Genomic DNA, 17,186 nt, shown 5'->3' on the forward strand with positions numbered 1-17,186 from the left:
GCAAAGTTCAATTTACATCTTTATTCAATTGCCTTTTTTCAAGTCAATCACAACACTAGATAGAACCTTGTTGTCCTCGCATTCGATGTACATCACCTTAGAGTCCTTGCCAACGTACAACGGAGCAATTTCCTCAGCATACGTGGCAGCATCGGAGCCATCTGGAAGCATGTGTGGCTTGACACTCCATGTCAACAACATACGCCTGGCAAGCTCGATCCTGCTAGTCAACATCACAATTGGCAGGGTGTGACGTTTAGTAGCAATCCACTGGATCAACTCAGGCTTGTCATCAACGTGGACAATCAATGCGTCGACGTCCTCAGAAGCAATAACCATGGAAACATCATTAGCTGCATCACGCAACAAAGCGTGACGGTTATTCCACTCACGAGTGGCGAGCATGTCCAACTCAACCAATGACATGATCTTAGCTACCTCACGAGGACGAATTGAACTCAATTTACTCATAATGTCCTCGTTCAACAAGCTCTCGCGCAACAACTGCTCAGCGTTGAAGTAAGGGTCGTTCTCAGCATTGTACAACAATAGACGCTGAGTACGAACTGAATGAGCAGGGTAAGCACCAGTAGCTGATTCAGCAGAAAGCATAACGGCGTCAGCACCGTCGTAAACAGCATTGGCACAGTCAGTAGCCTCAGCACGAGATGGCTTGGGGTTGCTCTTCATGCTCTCCAACATTTGGGTGGCAACAATCACAGGTTTGTGGTATACCAAACGACATAGTTGGATCAAACGCTTCTGGATAACTGGGAGATTAGTAATTTCAGTCTCTACACCGAGGTCACCACGAGCAATCATCATACCGTCTGATACCTCCAGAATACCGTTGATGTCGTCCAAAGCAGGCTGTTTCTCAATCTTAGGGATAATGGCGATTCCAACGTTCTCAAGGTGAGGAAGAGCAGTCATGAGGTGCTGCTTGGCAGGCAAGAAACGTTCAATGTAGTACTCCTGTAAAATGGCCTCGATCTCGGGGTCCTCGTCCTCAGTGTTAATGGAGTTCATGTCAATGGCATCAATACGATCAAGCAATGGTTGCATGTAGGAACTACCAGCAAAGTCCAATATGATGTTCTTTAGGTACAAGATGTCAGTCATACGCTGAACGAAACTGACACCTAGGAAGTCCAAACCCAAAGCGTAACTGAAAATAGTATCCTTGACGTCCTTCTCACTGAAGAGGTCAACGGTAATAGCAACATTGGGAACGGCGAAACCCTTGCGACTGGAAAGAACACCGTCGTTAAGAACAACAGCAGTCACAGATGGAGCATCCCTGTCAACAGAAATAACCTCCAAGTTCAAGTTACCGTCATCCATAGCAATGGTGTTGCCAACATTCAAGTCACGCAAAATATCAGGGAAGTTGAACCTTACGCGAGTCTGAGAACCCTTGACGTCATGAGTGTCAAAAGTAAACTTGTCACCCTTCTTAAGCTCAACAAACTCAGCTGCACTGCTCTCGATGCCCTTGCCAACAGCATCGACGTTAGGCATGAAACGGCCAATACGCAACTTGGGTCCTTGAATGTCACCCAAAATACCCTTAGGTGATACCATGAAGGAGTCAGAACCTTCACCAGATGAACGGACCAACTCCAACTGACGAATCATACGAGTAAGACGCAATTTAAATAGACGAGTGCCGTGAGAAAAGTTCAAACGGTAAATGTCAGTACCAGCCTCCATAATAGACCTCAAGGAATCAGCAGTGCATGTAGAAGGTCCCAAGGTGGAAACCTGCTTAGTCAAAGTCATAAACTGACCTTGAGGAATCTCAGCAGGGGAGAAAGCAGGGTTGGAAGTCGCGGAAAGAACGTGAGTGAAGTAATCAACAGCATCCTCACGACTCGCAGGAGCATCGACTTCATAGATGTTGCGACGGACGTTGCGCTGACGGAAGGAAGTGTTCTCCTCAGAATAACGACGCTCAGGCTGATTACTAGTGCGAGCTAAATAACCCATGCAATTGCTAGCACGGTCCGAAAATGTGTGCGAAATGCCATCGCCATTCGCAACGGCAAACAATGCACAAACTGCAAAGAACAAAGGATAACTCATTAAGGATAGTATGACCGCCATTTTAATATATTAAAATACAAAATGATTTATCAAGGACATGTAGGGAATATAAACCATGTGCCCATCATGTTACAGGGGGTAGCTACCCTAGATAGCAAGGGTGTTATTACACGTAGCTTGTATAGGAAATATCGCATATTATTCCATTAAAGGTCCTACGAAATATTAAAATATGCTGTTAAAAGGTAACTGTTACACGTAATACAGCATGTGCACATGACCTTCTACAATGTCGCAAGATGACAAGGATTCTTGTAAAGTATTCAATAGTGAAAGTAATGAGGAACCAGAAGATATAAGAAACAATAAAAGAAAAAATCAAAAAAGATCGAGTACTACCAATCGCATTACCAAAGAAGGTTATATACACCTAATAGAAGATAGCCTGAACACATTTAAATTGGCACCTTCACCAATACCGAACAAAGTAGCGGTCCATTTTAGAAAACATATAGGAAAAATAAATCAGCAGTGTTCATATTGTGGCGCAGCCAAGGATGAATATGTTGTACCAGAAGTTAAGTTCAATTTAATAGGCAAGACTGCAGCACTACTAGGATATAAGGTATGTTCTACTGTAGATGATCATGTGAAATGAAACATGTGCCTGCATATTGCTCTATAGTAAAACACTAACTTAATATATAGGTAGCATGTAAAACATGTGAAATGATATCGGATTTACGTCATCTTAATAATTCCATGGCAAAGGATATAGTCCACTCTAGTGAAAATATGAAGAGCATTTCTCAACACTTCCAAAAGGTCAATGAGTTGCAACATGGTCATGAAACTGCTTTGCGTAATGCAATATCTGTAGCAAACAGTTTACAAAATATATATGCAGAAATACCGTGGGTATATACATTCCAATCACAAAATGAGGAAGAGATTGGCTAACGCAGTGCATAGGAGCATAAAGCGGGGTACTGAATCAAGCTATGGACGATTTACCGGTACAGAATTTTACATGGCTGCATCATCACCATCTGTTGATAATGATACGCCATGTTTAGGTGTTGCTCGTATGGGTCGAAAAAAGAAGATGACGACGCATGTTCCGGTATCAAGCATAGTTCTAGCACACAATAACAGAATAAATGCAGTATCAATGGCTATTAACATGCAAAAGATATTGAAAAACAAAAAAATATCTCCACAGGCAAAGGAATATTGGAGACATTGGATACTGAAAGAAGTGCCTAACCTGAACGGTGCTATGATGTCACAACTAATATGTTCACTAGTCGATTTGCGAATGGTATACCCCGATATCATAAGAGTATGTATCCTCAAACTCGAGGATATATTGGCTAGCAATAACACAACAGATATTCTGGAGGCTGCAGTTAGCATACTTACCGTGCCACGTATACACTCGATTATCTCGCTCCAAGATATCAAAAGGTGCGTATATGTCGTCATATCCCAAGTGCATGAAGCAACTGGTGAAATTTTGTTAAGGCTCACACAGGCATACACATCGATGCTATTACATGATCTAGTCACAGTTCATGAATTGGGTAGCCTCATACAGAGAACAATAACACACCCGGACGCTGTAAGAGTCATTAAGTCAAATATCAACCCTATGGTGGAGTTACTAAAGGCTAGTACTACATACATCGAGTATATAGGAGATGGACCTGGCCATGTAGGTGATATAACGGCTTTTATAAGGCACAATATACTGCCCGTACTGTTCGAGGATGTCTACGAATTAACAGCTGAACAAGTCACGGATGCTGTTGTATTTCTGGATAAAGCAAATGTAGTTGTGGACCGGAACACACTGGTATTATGTTCCCAAAGGTTCGTCAGAGATGCTCCGCAGTTTGCAATCACAGCGATGCTACAGTTCCATAATGCCATGATCAATATGGGATACATTGACCCCAAAGCAATATTAACACTCATCACAACATTACCCAGGAGAACACAGTCCCTAGATAGTGTTGAACATATTCTAGCACTCATTAGGATAGTGCAAACCGCTAATCTACAAAGCGAGTATATGAATGAATTCATATTGGAGCAACTCATGCAAATAGGTTACAAAGTTGGAAAGAAGCATAAAATTGCTTTCGAAAACATGAAAAATAACTTTGTAAAAGATTGCATTAATTTATTAGACTTATAAAAAAATAACTACATTATGTTATAAGTTGGGTAACCACATCTCGCAACCCTGAAGGTTAGGACCTGATGTAGGACCGCAGTCCTCAACCCAGCGTCGAACGAATGATATGATACTCGGCCATGAATGAAGCTTACGTGTCTGAGCATCCACATCAATAGCAGCCTCGTATAAAATGCGATAAAGCGGAAACGATAATAGACGGTAAGTACGAATGCAAACAAGAGCACCGTAGTAGTCACGATCAAGCATGAAAATAGAGATACATAAATCATAAGCCTTCAGACGAACACACATGTCGAGACACTGCTGACGAACTACACGATCCCGCAAAACAGCATATAAAAATAACATACGATAACAAAGAAATATGGAATCGTGAATGACCCTACATCGAATCAAATGTAAAGCAACATCCAAGCAGTTGTACAAAATGCACATGTCAAACAGCAGTACTTGCAGCATGTGAGTAGGTTGAAGGTGGAATGATATCAATGCCCGAAAATATGAAAGTAAAACGGATATGATATAGGGTCGATCCTGTACTGAACTGTCATACAAAGCGGGAATGTCACCATCAGGCGATGACAAATACTCACGGACCTCACCAGATAAAACATTGTTACCACCTGATGCGATTTTACTCTTCAGAATCACGTTGTCTATACTCGGAGGCTCCAAAACAATGCTATCACGCAGACGAACTATTCCGTCAAAATCAAAATTGTAATGATGACATAGCAGAGCCATTGTAAAATCAAATATATTTGCATTTGGTGATACATTCCACTCATGGCATATATAGGGATATAAAACTGAATTGCCAAATCGGTACTCCGTAAGAATAGAACGATCCCCAATGTGCTCCTCAACAAGGTTAAATGGTATAGATACGTTGTTGGCAGTACGCGTACCCAGTTGATTTATCCTGAAATGTATGAATAGATACATTGGTAACCAACTCTATCAACGATTTTGCATAGTGAGATACAATAGATTTAAACAGTAATTGTAAACGGTCACTCCGATAGCTGTATACAGTGTTAATACATATCAATCTACAAACCGGCTGGACATGGCACTGTTTACTATCTCTATAACACGCTGAATAGATCCTTGACGACGCTGGTAAAAATCAGCAATCAAAGCCTCACTGTGGGACTGTAATAAAACAAGCATCAACATATTGTGGTCCAGAGTAAGATTGTACACAAATCCGCCATAGGAGTCAACAACAACGTTAGGTATAAAAACTGAAAGAAATGACATATCTAGATCATGAAATACCTTGTACATCACTAGATATAGATGACATGCAAGGCTTGCGCTGAGGAACACGAGCTAATAAAGCACGATCCTTCATTGCAATGTCAAATATGTACGTCTCATTGCCACCAGTTAAAGCGAATATTAAATTGTCAAATACAGCTATATCCAGCCAACCTATAAACATTGTATGAGTTATACCAAACATACCCTGACACTTGAGCTCAAGGACAATGTCGACGGCCTTGCTGTCTGTAAGAGAACGAAGTGATACCATCCCATTGATGAAGTCCTTATATACACAATATGTACTGCCATATATTGTAACAACAGTAATTGCAGAACGCTGCAACTTGTGGCCATCACGAACACTCAATTCAACATCAGTTACAGGGCGAACCTCCTATGCAAGAATATATAGATACAATATAGGCATACCTTGCTAATAATGCGATATGGTTGCAAAACATTGTTGCTCTTTAACACAACGAGATAAGTACCCCCAAGGTCATTCCAAACGTGGCTACAACTGATGCGCTTACTACAAAGACGACGTAAGGTATAACCACGAAAAGTGAACTGTTATAAAAATTAGAACAACGTATACCGACTTACACTATATATGTCAATGCACGTAGTGCAAGCAACAACGAATTCAGCACTGCTCTTGCTACATTGAGACCAAAATACATTCAATACTATAGTTTCCTCATATGAAGAGCTGTCGACGATAATGTCGGAAGAAGCAGGATTAGTGGTATCAATAATACCCTATAACAATTAAAATTGAACAAAAGAAACCAACTATAGCCAAGGGATTATTATGCCAAAAAAGGATATATTGACCATCCGAAGAAAAAAGAATAGATTCACATAAAGGCTTAGAAAACCTGTGTTAAGGATATAGATACTCAGAGATTATATACCTTATGCTGTCAAAAATATTACTACTACGGCAGCTGTCGATCACTCGAAGACTCTTGTCATAGACACTCTGGTAAATGACCAGACCGTTAGCACCGTCAACAAATACTCCCTGATCGTGGTCATTCTGAACGCAATAAAACAGTTAGTAGTCTTTATACATACCTGCCAGCTGTAGAGTTCCTTGAACAACACGACCTCAGCCATCACTGGCTATTGCAAGTACACAGCATACCCAAAATGATATAAAACCATGAATAACAACAACATCCTATCATACATGGGTATGCTGTTCAGAATTAAGTTTATAAAACCACATGTGGTGGGAAAAGAATATATAAATGTAATAGGGTGTAACGCGAGAGCCTAGTGTCAACAGGTAATATGGACGAATGACTCCACACATTACGTTGATAATCCATCTAATAGATATATACATCACTATAATAACAGAAAGGGTCATCTAGCTCGGGGAATATTGCCCATATTGTACAGGGATGTACTGATACAAAACAACACATCAGAATGGGCATATATAATCATAAAAGAAATGATCTTTTATAACATACCTTACAAAAAGCGGAATACGCTATAGATTATAACATGTACCAACCACGTAAGAATGCCGTTGCAGCGGCAAGAAAGGGATACGTATCTATTTGGTATAGACAACATGCCTTCAGGATTATTAGAATCCCGAAAAGGCAACCTGAAAGTATACGATATCGCGCAATACATGAGGTAGTCATATTGAATTATATTAACACTAATACAGAGCCTTATAGCACCGGAAGAACTATGTAAAGCTAGCAGAAATGATATCATGTCAGTATACAAGGCGTTGGAGCACGAAAACGTACAAAATGCGCTATCAAGGGATTATATCCAAGCACTACTTGAAAGAACAGTGGCAATCAAAAGAGCGTTGCTACCTGAAGACTACGCCAGAATATACCAGAGACTAACAAAAATGGCAAATGTATCGTCAGGCTTCACAAGTGATTTGAATGAAGGAATAAGACTAATCAGTACTACGTTCAATACGAAGCAAATTGCCATGTTGATAAAAGCATTTGCAGAGCTATCTACACGGTCACTCGGAACAATCAACGACCTCCTGAAGACATTCAATAGAGTTAGTCAATGTCTATGATATATAACAATATCCAGTATATAAATGACGCTGAACCGTGGCAACTACGTGATATAGCTGCTGCACTCGCTACTTTAAGGTTAGGGAAACATAATAACTATAACATTTCCCCAGGGTGCCAACCAAGGACCAAGTAGAAAGATTTTACAATCAAACTGTGGCCCATATAACAAAACATCTGAAGTATATGACAGCAGATGATATAGGATTAATGTTAAACGCTTTCACCAGGCAAAAACACAACTGTGAAGAAATACTTCATTACGTTGATGCACACGCCAAAAGGTTACTGTCCGAGTGCTCATTCCGAACAACAGCACTCGTAGCAAATGCTTTTGCAAAATCGGAACGACATTCCAGAGTATTGATAGAAACTATATCAAACCGGTTAAAGCAAGAAGTAGAGAAATATACGCTTAACAAGAGGAATACAACAGGGAGCATAGATGTGATAGGCACGGCTTTAACTGAAGGGCAAAGTGGCTCAGAACTTGAAAGTAATGTACAAATCCAAGCAATTAGTACATCTCGTCAAGAAAAGCAGTTTAATATCATAGACGTGGCAATGATCTTTAACGCTTTCGCCAAAATGGAAGAGCATCCTTTGGAATTGCTCAATGCATACATACCGTGGCTAATGGATCATATACAGTCCGAAACACCAACCCTGTCACTCGTGTTGCTTTGCCACGCCTACTCGCGTTCGGGAGTAGTGAACAAGGATCTATATATTAAAATGGCGCACGTGCTAATACAAAGGGTCAATGCATTAAACTGCCAACAACTGGGGATCGTTGCGTTGGCATATGCAAAAACGAAGCAAAGCATACCGATCCTTTTCTTCAGAATAGCAGATGAAGTTATATACAGAGGGACTGTAGCACTAAAGTTCAAAAGATACCATTTTGACTTCCAATCACTGGAACAACTCTCACAAGCATTCACCAGAGTGGGATTCCAGGACCAAAGGGTATATATCGTACTGACCACACTACTCAAAAGGAGGCTAAAAACAGCTGGAACAGATGAAATTGATGGCGATTTAATAGCATCCACCTTGACGTCCATGGCACCACATCATGTAGAGGCTTTCAAGACATTTATCACCGATGCTATAATGCGCACTAAAGATACCACTGCATACAGCACAGGTGCTATTTGCAGGGTGCTATCGGCATTTGGTAAATTGAAAATTGCACATAAATCTATCACGGAAGCTATGTTGAATCAAGCAAAAGACAGAGTCAACGAATTCCAGATACCAGTGCTCATCAATACTCTAAAGGCATTAGCTAAACTCAACAAGTATAACCTGAACCTAATTAAAGAGTCGTTAAAAAGATGTTCAATGCATCTAGTACATCTGTCAACAATAGATATCGCAAATCTCCTATCAGCCCTAAGTGGTAAGTCAGCCCAAACAAATAAGCGATACTTTGCGCAGACTTTGGGTATCGCAACGTACCTTTCTTACAGAAATTAATTCTATGTATTAAACATAGAATCGAAGATTTTGATAGAAGTCAACTGCACATAGTTTTCTCAAGACTGGCCCTTCTACGGACATCTGATCCAGATGTATACCGACAAATCATACCAAGATTATTTGGCTACCAGCATGATTTTACCGAATTACAAATAGCAGATATTGCAATAGGATATATATACATGTTGGTACATTTCGACTACCTACAAAGAGATGTACACCTAAGGAAAATGGCGCAAGAATTAACTGAGAGAAGGCAACATGTTATGAGCAGCGTCTGTGTCAATGAAGTCAACGAAAATACACATGAATATACGAGTGAAGATATACATGGTGCTATATCAAAAAATAAAAACACTGGAGATGACATGGAAGCAAAATCCAAGCTCGGGCATTACTGTAACGCAAAATATACAATGCCTACTCCAGCTACAAATGTTGCGCAATATGGATTTAGAGACAGCATACTTGATGGCGTGCTATCACATCTGGGAACCAAACTTGATGTGGCCACAATATTCAAGATACAGACGGTCCATTTGTATCTGCAGTATATAGTAAGCCTGTTTTATTGGGAACAATATGCACAGAGACCTGATATATACTCACAGTTGTCGGCTAAGTCACTGGAAATACTGCACAGGTGTTCCGCAGTAAGGTTTGCATTAGCGGAATATATGCTCACCTCCTCAGGAGTGCACAGGGAAGTGTCACATCTACTAAATATAGTTAGTCAAAGAAGCATCATGTTATATTAAATTTCAGCTGGGAGTATGCCATAACAACGAAGTGCAGTTTGGACCATATCTAATTGATATTGTAGCGGAAACGACACAGGCACGCAAAATAGCGATAGAGTATGACGGTCCAACACACTTTTACGCAGAAACAACTATGAGAACTGCAAAGTCAATACTCAAACACGAGGTAAAATGATATTACTATATATCAACCAAATCTAGATACTGGAAAACACAGGGTGGCAGGTGCTTCACATACCATATCAAGAGTGGTTACAATTGCGTATGTTGCATAAAGGTGTTATATAAATACACAGTATCAACAAAACAGAAGATTATATACCTGGATCAATTGAGGTAACCATCTACTGTTATGTATATAAACCGCAGAAAACAATTCCAAAACACACCGTTATTAGCGCCGAATGTCATACAGAAGCATGTAAACAACATTCAAACAAGGACATTTTCCACCTGTAAGTGCAGTGAATGCTGAATAACATGCAATAGCGCTAAAAAGGAAGAGACAACATCTGCTAAAAGTAAATGAAGAGATCCTGAAAGAATATATTGAAGCAATACAACGTGGAGAAAGTAGCGATAAGCCTGTAGAAAACAACACGCAGTCAGAAACTGACATTATAGCAGATGAATTGTGCACATTGCTTATGGAAGGCACAAGTAAGTTACAACAGATACATGTTAAAACACATAGGTAATATAATAGACATCGATGAAGAAAGTAAATCAAGTGACAAAACTATGAACGATGCAGAAAAACAAGCTAACGATACACACTAGAGCTATATAGCTAAACCAACAAACGTAGTTCATACACCAGATGTGCGCATCACCAATAAGTATCCAATTGCCCACGCATTAAGATATCTAAAAACATTTTAAATATTATACTGGAAATTTCTAAATTAGCACTGTTGTAAAGAAGGATTGTCGGTCGGTCAATCATAGGAGTATCGTGTGGACCAAGAATCGCAGATCACTGCGAGTGCTCTTATTACCCTACACGGAGGATTCAATTCAAATTAACAAAATAATATCGCTACAAAATGGGTTTCGATTGGTCAAAAAGACCATACACCGCGCCCTTTCTCAGGGATATGATATATAACCCTGAACACACTATGCCTGGACAAGGGGATCAAGAACACGCACATAAAGGTGAACCTATAGGCCAGTACAAATTCGTCAAACATATACCATTCGCCAACAGGGTTTCTCAACTGCCCATCAAAGAGTCTCAAGCTGGGCATTTTGGAGGCAACGGAGGATGCAGCAGTACTCTTAACATGCAATCTCTTGTACCAAGCTCAGCATTTGGAAATTTGTGCTCTACACAAATACGAGGATCTGATATATTTTTCTTACCTAAACCATCACAACTACTATGCTTCGCATTGCCTGTATTTGTGCTAATGCCAAACCTTACGGTATTTGCAAGACACTGGTTTTTCTACGCCCCCAAGTAAATATGAATATAAAGGGAGTATATAACTGACCATGGAATTTATCCCAAAAGGTATACAATTCAACGTCAGCGCACAAAAACCTTCATGCATTAACCATGGACGCGTTACCTTAAGCTACTGTGTTTGCCATTTGCGCAAAACACATGACATATACTATAATAAAACTAGAATGATTATCACATGACATTTATATTCTGCCACTAGAAGGCGTAAATATGTCTACCGAATTTAGACACACCTTGCATTGCTCACACGAATAATAAATAGCATGAATATATAGATTATATAATGGCACTGTGGGCATATGTAGATGTTAATGTAGCGATTAAAGAGTTCCAAAGCATATGGCTGAGAAAATCAGCATGGTACTTCTTACAATTCAAGCTGTACAAGCATGTACAGTCGAAGGTATGAATAAGCAATAATAAGCTCCATTCTGACTCAGATATACACTGCATTAGTGCTTAATGTTAATGAACACTCGAAAGATGGAATTAAAAGGGTGACCGATAATCTGGAGCCCTCAATTAAACACATGCCATTGGATGATGCTTACGTCACAAGACCCTTTTTCGTGAAGGATAACTTACACAAAGTAGGTGTGAATGATACAAAACATTATATATACAGGTATATCCAAATGAAGTGGCTTGTTTTCGTGCAGAAATACCGGCATTGCCAGCAATAATCAATAGGGCAGCCTGGTTCCTAGAAGTACAACTCATAGAATTGTTATTAGATGAAAGTACATTTGAAACAACCGGATCTCAACAAAGTAAAAATAAGGTATCTGTAACTGGACATCGTGTAATGGATTCGAAGATAATCAGAATCGCAAACATGGCAGCAGGTATGATAACAAAAAAACATACAACCAAGCACAGATAAACACGAATATATACCATGTAATTTTGACGACGGCCATTACAACGCTGTGGCTCATATTATCATCGATAGCGCACTCTTGAAAATAGGAGTTAACAAACCAATGGCACAAGAACTCTCAGAAAGGCCATGTAGTAGATATAAAGAATGGATGCATATAATTGGAAGCTCGAGATCTAATCAACTTAAAAGCTGGTTTATCCAACCGAATATACAAGAAGAGTTATTCTATAATACACCGGAAACAACAGAATATGTCATGGTGTACAAAACTGCCGACTCACACCACAGAGATAAAAGGCGTGTAAATTTACAAACAACGATGGTCAATAGATTCATGCAGCAAGTTATCAATGATAACCATGGATGTGGTGAACTGTTTGGTATTTTTATAGAACCAAAGGGCAGGAAAAAATTTGTAACTAGGAATACACCACAGAAGGAAATCGCAATACATGATCATCATCTTATTTCGTTAGTACAACAAAGTCTTATGTACATATCAGCAAAGATTATTGCCACTAATGCTGTTTCCATAGCAAGACGTGAACATACTTGTAACACGCATCATGAAGTCAATAGCAGCTTTGCTTTAGACAAAGTATGTGATGTAGCAATTCAACTCCAAGAAGTAACTTGTGTACAAGCCACCAATGAAGAATCGACTGATCATTGCAATATGTACAGCACTATAGATTCTACTGAAGACAGAATAACAACATCGTCACAACAGTGTCCATTTATCGACCAGAGTATTTTTATAAGTAAGTGGTTAGAATTATGCACAACATCGTTTAGGTAACGCGACTATCACATTTGAAAACGGTCATGCACAGTCTGTTTATGATGAGGCATCTCTAGAGGTATCACAAGATCTTCTCCAACCTGTGGCCAATGATGCGTTTCATATCGATACATGTCAACGTCTAAATAGATTAATGGATAAACTGGGTATACATAAACGTGGTGATGATAAAGTAGCCATAAAAGTACAGCATGGAATCACTGTAATCTTCAATGAAATCAAATTGGATTCTACATCAATGGAACGTAAAATGAACCAGGTAATGTTACACAACAATGCTAATATAACCTGCAGCTCGTAGCTGGTATTTGTACCTGGTTATGCCTAGTATGGAATCATCTTAATGAGTCATATAAACAAGAAAAAGGTTCATTGGATCCAGTGATTAGAGCATACTGTACTGCCCAACATATGTTTTTTACAAAAACAAGCCAACAATGGGTAAATGAAGCTGCAATGATAGTGTTGCTTAGGAAACTCAACTTCACGGATGAACATCACTTGTAGGTTTATTGTTTCTAGTCAACATACGATTCCAGCTTTATCGCAAACTGTTTTCCGTTCGTTCGTCGAGTTCGTCAAGTACCAGCTTCTAGCAAGATACCACTACCGCAGTTGGAAGAATCTGATGTGCACTTAGTAGTGCTTGTCCACGGATACAATAGTGCGCCTATAACCATGGCCTTCATTAGAAATGTCATATGCGCTTTCACTAAAGGAACAGATGTATTATTCTCAAGCTGCCTCATGGACTCAGACAGTATGTTATAACAATGATATACAACAGTTGCAGTAATAATCGAAAAACAAGGACTGATGTTAGCAAAAGATGTAGACGCGCATATAAGACGACATATCGGAGTGCACAATTTAAAAAGACTCTCTTTTATTGGACACTCATTGGGAGGCGTGGTAGTTAGGGCAGCTCTACGGTATCTGCAACGCTATGAAGACGTATTCTACGCATTCATATCATATTGCTGTCCACATATTGGAGTGCCCATGTCGTTGTACAGGTTTGTTGGAACGGGTGGATACTTCTTGGCTTCATACATTAAATCACCATGCATAAGCCAGCTTTTGATGTCTGATTCTAATAAGCTGGAGGATTCTTATATATATCGCCTTTCGGGAGATGATTGTATCAACAAGTTTCACTACGTCAAACTGGTAGGAATAATACAAGATTACATATCTCCTGCTACGTCGTGCCTTCTGGACACCTCACTTACAAACGTCAAGTGCACATCCGTCGAATTGTTATGCCAAAGGCTAACAAATAACTTACAAAGTGCTATTTTGGACAAATTAACCGTTGATTATAGCAAGGCTACCAAGTTCGTACGATGGAAGGCGCTTGGTGCCCACTTGCACATTATAAGTACGTCGTTACTAGCACGTTACTTCTTCTATATGACATTTGATATATTTTAAATATATTAGCGAAGATGCTGTCGATAAATGTTGTTGCACAAGGTTTGTGTTATACCGATGAATAACTTCAAAATGTGTAGACGACCGGCTTGTTACACTTTTCCTGGAAGAAGACTGGACATTGGCTAAATTGCGTACACTAGTTGAACAACATTTTAATATACCTGCTGATTCGCAGTATTTACTGTTATACGGCTCACCTCTGAACAATGATGTTCTTACCGTTAAGGAGCTAGGCATTAAAACAAATGATGTCATTTACGTAATATACGTACCGCGAGCTGCGAATAATGCCTATTCATCTGCTCCAATTAAACAAAATGATATTCCATCGGATTTCGGTAAGGCATATTACTTAATATAGAATGTTTATCCAGAAACTAGTTTACAAAATAAGGCAAGGCACTTTCTTAAATTTTACCTTCCAAATCCCTTGAAAATGGATGCTCTGAAGTATGAATTCCCTGATGTCTACGAAGCTGTTAGAACAGGTGAAATTGAACAGGTAGTAGAAGCTCTGAGGAAAATACATCTAGAGGAATTGGAAAAGAAGAAGAAGCGACAGGCGGATCTTATCCGTGCTTACAACAATCCATTGACCCCGGAATCACAACAAATTATACAGGAGAGTATCCAACAAGAACGTATTGAAGAAAACCTGATCTCTGCACAGGAGCACCTGCCGGAATCATTCTACAAGTGTTCCATGTTATTCATACCCGTACAAATAAACGGTGTCAATCTGGAAGCATTGGTTGATACTGGTGCACAAAATTCGGTAATGAGAATTGATTACGCGGAAAAGTGTAATCTACTTAATATCATTGATCGCAGATTCCAAGGCGTGGCTGTTGGCATCAGCAAAGAGAGAATCATTGGTAAGATACACATGGCGCAAATGAAGATAGGGAACCTGTTCTTGTTGTTCTCATCATCGGTAATCGAACAGCTGAACGTTGGCTTCATAATTGGACTTGACATCATGAGGCAATACCAATGCGTAGTTAGCCTAAAGGAGAACATACTATATCTCGGAGAGGAGAAAGTTCCGTTCATGGCAGAAAAGGATGTGGTTAACGGGACCAGCTTCTTCTCTGACGCGGAGGCAGACACAGAAGTTGAACCGGTAAACCCCGGAAAAGCCAACAGCATCAAAGCAATAACCACCACAGAAGGGGGTTCAACTTCTATAGTCCATAAACATGAAGATCAACCATCAGATGAGAGTGTAAATAAGTAAGTTACCACAGCATGTGATTACATGGCGCTGCCAGGGTTATTGAATTACTGAGCGTATCGCGAGAAAAAGCGATCGCACTGCTGCAATCAACAGACGGGAACGTCGACATGGCAGTGAGACTCTACCTCGACGAACATTACGATTAACCAAGCCACAGTTACAAAAACTGTAAGCTTAGAGGAAGACAAGTGAGCCGGCCATCCACTCGTAAAACTCACGTTCATTGATCGCGGATTTCTGAAACTCGTCCAACACGTTAAAAATAATGTATAAATCTATTATGTCGAACTGGTGAAGGCCAGAAGTGTGGTCAGCGCACATCCTGTTGAATTCCTGGAATTGCATACCATAATCAGGGTCGCCCAAAGCATACTTGCGGTAGCAGTCAATGTAAGCACCCTTCGAATTTTCTTTGATAATGCTCTTCACGCGCTCAAGGCGCAAACTCTTCCTGATAGCCTGTAAAATTATGTAATCAGCAGATGTAAACGTACGATCAGCATACCAGTAGCAGCAGCAGCAAATACGAAAAAGGTGCTTAGAGTACTGAAGCAAGCACGCAAAACGTTAACAGAACGAGCGGCCCTAATAGTCATCAATGACATAGATCCCAAAAGAGCAAGCCATAGCGATTTACCAGTTAGCCTAGTGAGAAAACGCATGTTTTTCCTAATATTGCGACGGTGCTTCCCAGCCCAACGAGGTGTACCGGGAACGTCAAGAATCATAATCATCATACCGTTAATAATCAAAAACGTGGCCATAATCAATGAAGGAATCTGTGTGAGTGATAGGCTACCAATGAATGTCATTATAGCATTCGCGACGATAGAAGAGGCAGCAGCGAAAAATAAAGATTGGTAACGCACGTTCAGCATCTCAAGAGTCTGCTCAAGCCTAGCAGCGCCCATGTCCATCTGGTCACTCAATGGCATCAAAGAACGGTGAGTATTGCTGTTCTCTACATCGTAAGGCATCCTACCAGGAGCCTCAGTGTATCCGTAACCCATATCTTCACCATCCATCTTGAACGAATCCCTTTTAGAAGCACAAAATGGATGATGAGCACGCGCCAGGAAGCTCAGTGGAGTAAAAGTGGCACTCAAGCCCACTTGATACTTGCGCAGAGCACTTCCTGCGATTATAAATTTATATGAAGAGAATGTTTATTAATCAAACGAACGAAACCTTTTGATATATAGCTATATTACACCCCATTACCAAGGTGTTACACACATATATTAAACCTCAATAGAAAGTCATTAAAACACATATCATTGATGTGTCAATCATATCGGACGGTGGTATATCGTGTCAATGAATTTAATGATCTAACTTAGATGCCACATATGATGATAGGTGTGTGGATGTATAATCGCTATAAATACGACACACCGAAGGATAATCTATTCAAATGCTTACACACTAGTATATTTCACTATTTTCTGTCTGTTTGTTGCACTAGACTCTTGTTATGTCTAATGTTTTGACACTTTGTTCCCAAGCTACATATTACACAAGCA

The 17,186-nt window shown here is 39.9% G+C and overlaps 8 protein-coding genes across 8 annotated transcripts; 5 read left to right on the top strand and 3 right to left on the bottom strand.

Moving 5' to 3' along the window:
• Positions 1–5: 5 nt before the first annotated feature.
• Positions 6–2,136, bottom strand: BBOV_III010130 (pyruvate kinase family protein). Its single transcript, XM_001612087.2, has one exon. The coding sequence runs from the start codon at positions 2,104–2,106 to the stop codon at positions 25–27; it is 2,082 nt and encodes a 693-aa protein (XP_001612137.1). The 5' UTR covers positions 2,107–2,136; the 3' UTR covers positions 6–24.
• A 129-nt stretch (positions 2,137–2,265) lies between these two features.
• On the top strand, positions 2,266–4,276 carry BBOV_III010140 (uncharacterized protein). The gene is made up of 3 exons (XM_001612088.2): positions 2,266–2,671; positions 2,755–2,922; positions 2,954–4,276. Exons 1-3 carry the CDS (start codon positions 2,336–2,338, stop codon positions 4,244–4,246), a joined length of 1,797 nt encoding a protein of 598 aa, XP_001612138.1. The 5' UTR covers positions 2,266–2,335; the 3' UTR covers positions 4,247–4,276.
• On the bottom strand, positions 4,215–6,743 carry BBOV_III010150 (Colon cancer-associated protein Mic1-like family protein). The gene is made up of 10 exons (XM_051767549.1): positions 6,599–6,743; positions 6,436–6,560; positions 6,315–6,399; positions 6,125–6,280; positions 5,948–6,088; positions 5,720–5,912; positions 5,531–5,686; positions 5,310–5,496; positions 5,206–5,274; positions 4,215–5,171 (listed from the first exon to the last, which is right to left on the bottom strand). The coding sequence occupies exons 1-10, from the start codon at positions 6,638–6,640 to the stop codon at positions 4,265–4,267; spliced, it is 2,061 nt and encodes a 686-aa protein (XP_051623538.1). The 5' UTR covers positions 6,641–6,743; the 3' UTR covers positions 4,215–4,264.
• Positions 6,744–6,967: 224 nt separating this feature from the next.
• On the top strand, positions 6,968–10,652 carry BBOV_III010160 (RAP domain family protein). Its single transcript, XM_051767078.1, has 12 exons — positions 6,968–7,174; positions 7,209–7,568; positions 7,604–7,665; positions 7,701–8,992; positions 9,031–9,629; positions 9,663–9,800; positions 9,838–9,999; positions 10,035–10,095; positions 10,130–10,169; positions 10,203–10,288; positions 10,323–10,493; positions 10,528–10,652. Exons 1-12 carry the CDS (start codon positions 7,037–7,039, stop codon positions 10,611–10,613), a joined length of 3,195 nt encoding a protein of 1,064 aa, XP_051623539.1. The 5' UTR covers positions 6,968–7,036; the 3' UTR covers positions 10,614–10,652.
• A 178-nt stretch (positions 10,653–10,830) lies between these two features.
• On the top strand, positions 10,831–11,357 carry BBOV_III010175 (putative integral membrane protein). The gene has a single exon (XM_051767854.1). The coding sequence runs from the start codon at positions 10,880–10,882 to the stop codon at positions 11,297–11,299; it is 420 nt and encodes a 139-aa protein (XP_051623766.1). The 5' UTR covers positions 10,831–10,879; the 3' UTR covers positions 11,300–11,357.
• Positions 11,358–11,569: 212 nt separating this feature from the next.
• Positions 11,570–14,432, top strand: BBOV_III010180 (uncharacterized protein). The gene is made up of 8 exons (XM_001612092.2): positions 11,570–11,707; positions 11,745–11,894; positions 11,930–12,149; positions 12,184–12,948; positions 12,983–13,248; positions 13,284–13,492; positions 13,529–13,749; positions 13,783–14,432. The coding sequence occupies exons 1-8, from the start codon at positions 11,588–11,590 to the stop codon at positions 14,421–14,423; spliced, it is 2,592 nt and encodes an 863-aa protein (XP_001612142.2). The 5' UTR covers positions 11,570–11,587; the 3' UTR covers positions 14,424–14,432.
• Positions 14,433–15,821, top strand: BBOV_III010190 (Aspartyl protease family protein). Its single transcript, XM_051767192.1, has 4 exons — positions 14,433–14,465; positions 14,504–14,764; positions 14,801–15,659; positions 15,698–15,821. Exons 1-4 carry the CDS (start codon positions 14,438–14,440, stop codon positions 15,807–15,809), a joined length of 1,260 nt encoding a protein of 419 aa, XP_051623540.1. The 5' UTR covers positions 14,433–14,437; the 3' UTR covers positions 15,810–15,821.
• On the bottom strand, positions 15,808–16,815 carry BBOV_III010200 (putative integral membrane protein). The gene is made up of 2 exons (XM_001612094.2): positions 16,158–16,815; positions 15,808–16,122 (listed from the first exon to the last, which is right to left on the bottom strand). The coding sequence occupies exons 1-2, from the start codon at positions 16,686–16,688 to the stop codon at positions 15,838–15,840; spliced, it is 816 nt and encodes a 271-aa protein (XP_001612144.1). The 5' UTR covers positions 16,689–16,815; the 3' UTR covers positions 15,808–15,837.
• Between the last annotated feature and the right edge of the window lie 371 nt (positions 16,816–17,186).

This window comes from Babesia bovis, chromosome 3 (genome assembly GCF_000165395.2).
Source record: "Babesia bovis T2Bo chromosome 3, whole genome shotgun sequence".
In the NCBI taxonomy this organism is placed as follows: Eukaryota; Apicomplexa; class Aconoidasida; order Piroplasmida; family Babesiidae; genus Babesia; species Babesia bovis.

Bases quoted from the DNA above. Each gene is read 5' to 3' on its own strand.
- BBOV_III010200 (XM_001612094.2), bottom strand. From the start codon at position 16,688: ATGGATGGTGAAGATATGGGTTACGGATACACTGAGGCTCCTGGTAGG. The intron at 16,123-16,157 runs GTACGTTTACAT...ATAATTTTACAG, and splicing joins CTGCTACTGGTATGCTGATC to GCTATCAGGAAGAGTTTGCG.
- BBOV_III010160 (XM_051767078.1), top strand. From the start codon at position 7,037: ATGTACCAACCACGTAAGAATGCCGTTGCAGCGGCAAGAAAGGGATAC. The intron at 8,993-9,030 runs GTAAGTCAGCCC...TACTTTGCGCAG, and splicing joins TCTCCTATCAGCCCTAAGTG to ACTTTGGGTATCGCAACGTA. The intron at 10,289-10,322 runs GTAAGTGCAGTG...AACATGCAATAG, and splicing joins AACAAGGACATTTTCCACCT to CGCTAAAAAGGAAGAGACAA.
- BBOV_III010130 (XM_001612087.2), bottom strand. From the start codon at position 2,106: ATGGCGGTCATACTATCCTTAATGAGTTATCCTTTGTTCTTTGCAGTT.
- BBOV_III010190 (XM_051767192.1), top strand. From the start codon at position 14,438: ATGCTGTCGATAAATGTTGTTGCACAAG. The intron at 14,466-14,503 runs GTTTGTGTTATA...CAAAATGTGTAG, and splicing joins GATAAATGTTGTTGCACAAG to ACGACCGGCTTGTTACACTT. The intron at 14,765-14,800 runs GTAAGGCATATT...ATGTTTATCCAG, and splicing joins TGATATTCCATCGGATTTCG to AAACTAGTTTACAAAATAAG.
- BBOV_III010140 (XM_001612088.2), top strand. From the start codon at position 2,336: ATGTCGCAAGATGACAAGGATTCTTGTAAAGTATTCAATAGTGAAAGT. The intron at 2,672-2,754 runs GTATGTTCTACT...CTTAATATATAG, and splicing joins CAGCACTACTAGGATATAAG to GTAGCATGTAAAACATGTGA. The intron at 2,923-2,953 runs GTAGCAAACAGT...ATATATATGCAG, and splicing joins CTTTGCGTAATGCAATATCT to AAATACCGTGGGTATATACA.
- BBOV_III010180 (XM_001612092.2), top strand. From the start codon at position 11,588: ATGGCACTGTGGGCATATGTAGATGTTAATGTAGCGATTAAAGAGTTC. The intron at 11,708-11,744 runs GTATGAATAAGC...ATTCTGACTCAG, and splicing joins ACAAGCATGTACAGTCGAAG to ATATACACTGCATTAGTGCT. The intron at 13,249-13,283 runs GTAATGTTACAC...TATAACCTGCAG, and splicing joins TGGAACGTAAAATGAACCAG to CTCGTAGCTGGTATTTGTAC.
- BBOV_III010175 (XM_051767854.1), top strand. From the start codon at position 10,880: ATGGGTTTCGATTGGTCAAAAAGACCATACACCGCGCCCTTTCTCAGG.
- BBOV_III010150 (XM_051767549.1), bottom strand. From the start codon at position 6,640: ATGGCTGAGGTCGTGTTGTTCAAGGAACTCTACAGCTGGCAG. The intron at 5,913-5,947 runs GTATGCCTATAT...ATTCTTGCATAG, and splicing joins CATATCGCATTATTAGCAAG to GAGGTTCGCCCTGTAACTGA. The intron at 5,497-5,530 runs GTATTTCATGAT...CATTTCTTTCAG, and splicing joins TATATCTAGTGATGTACAAG to TTTTTATACCTAACGTTGTT.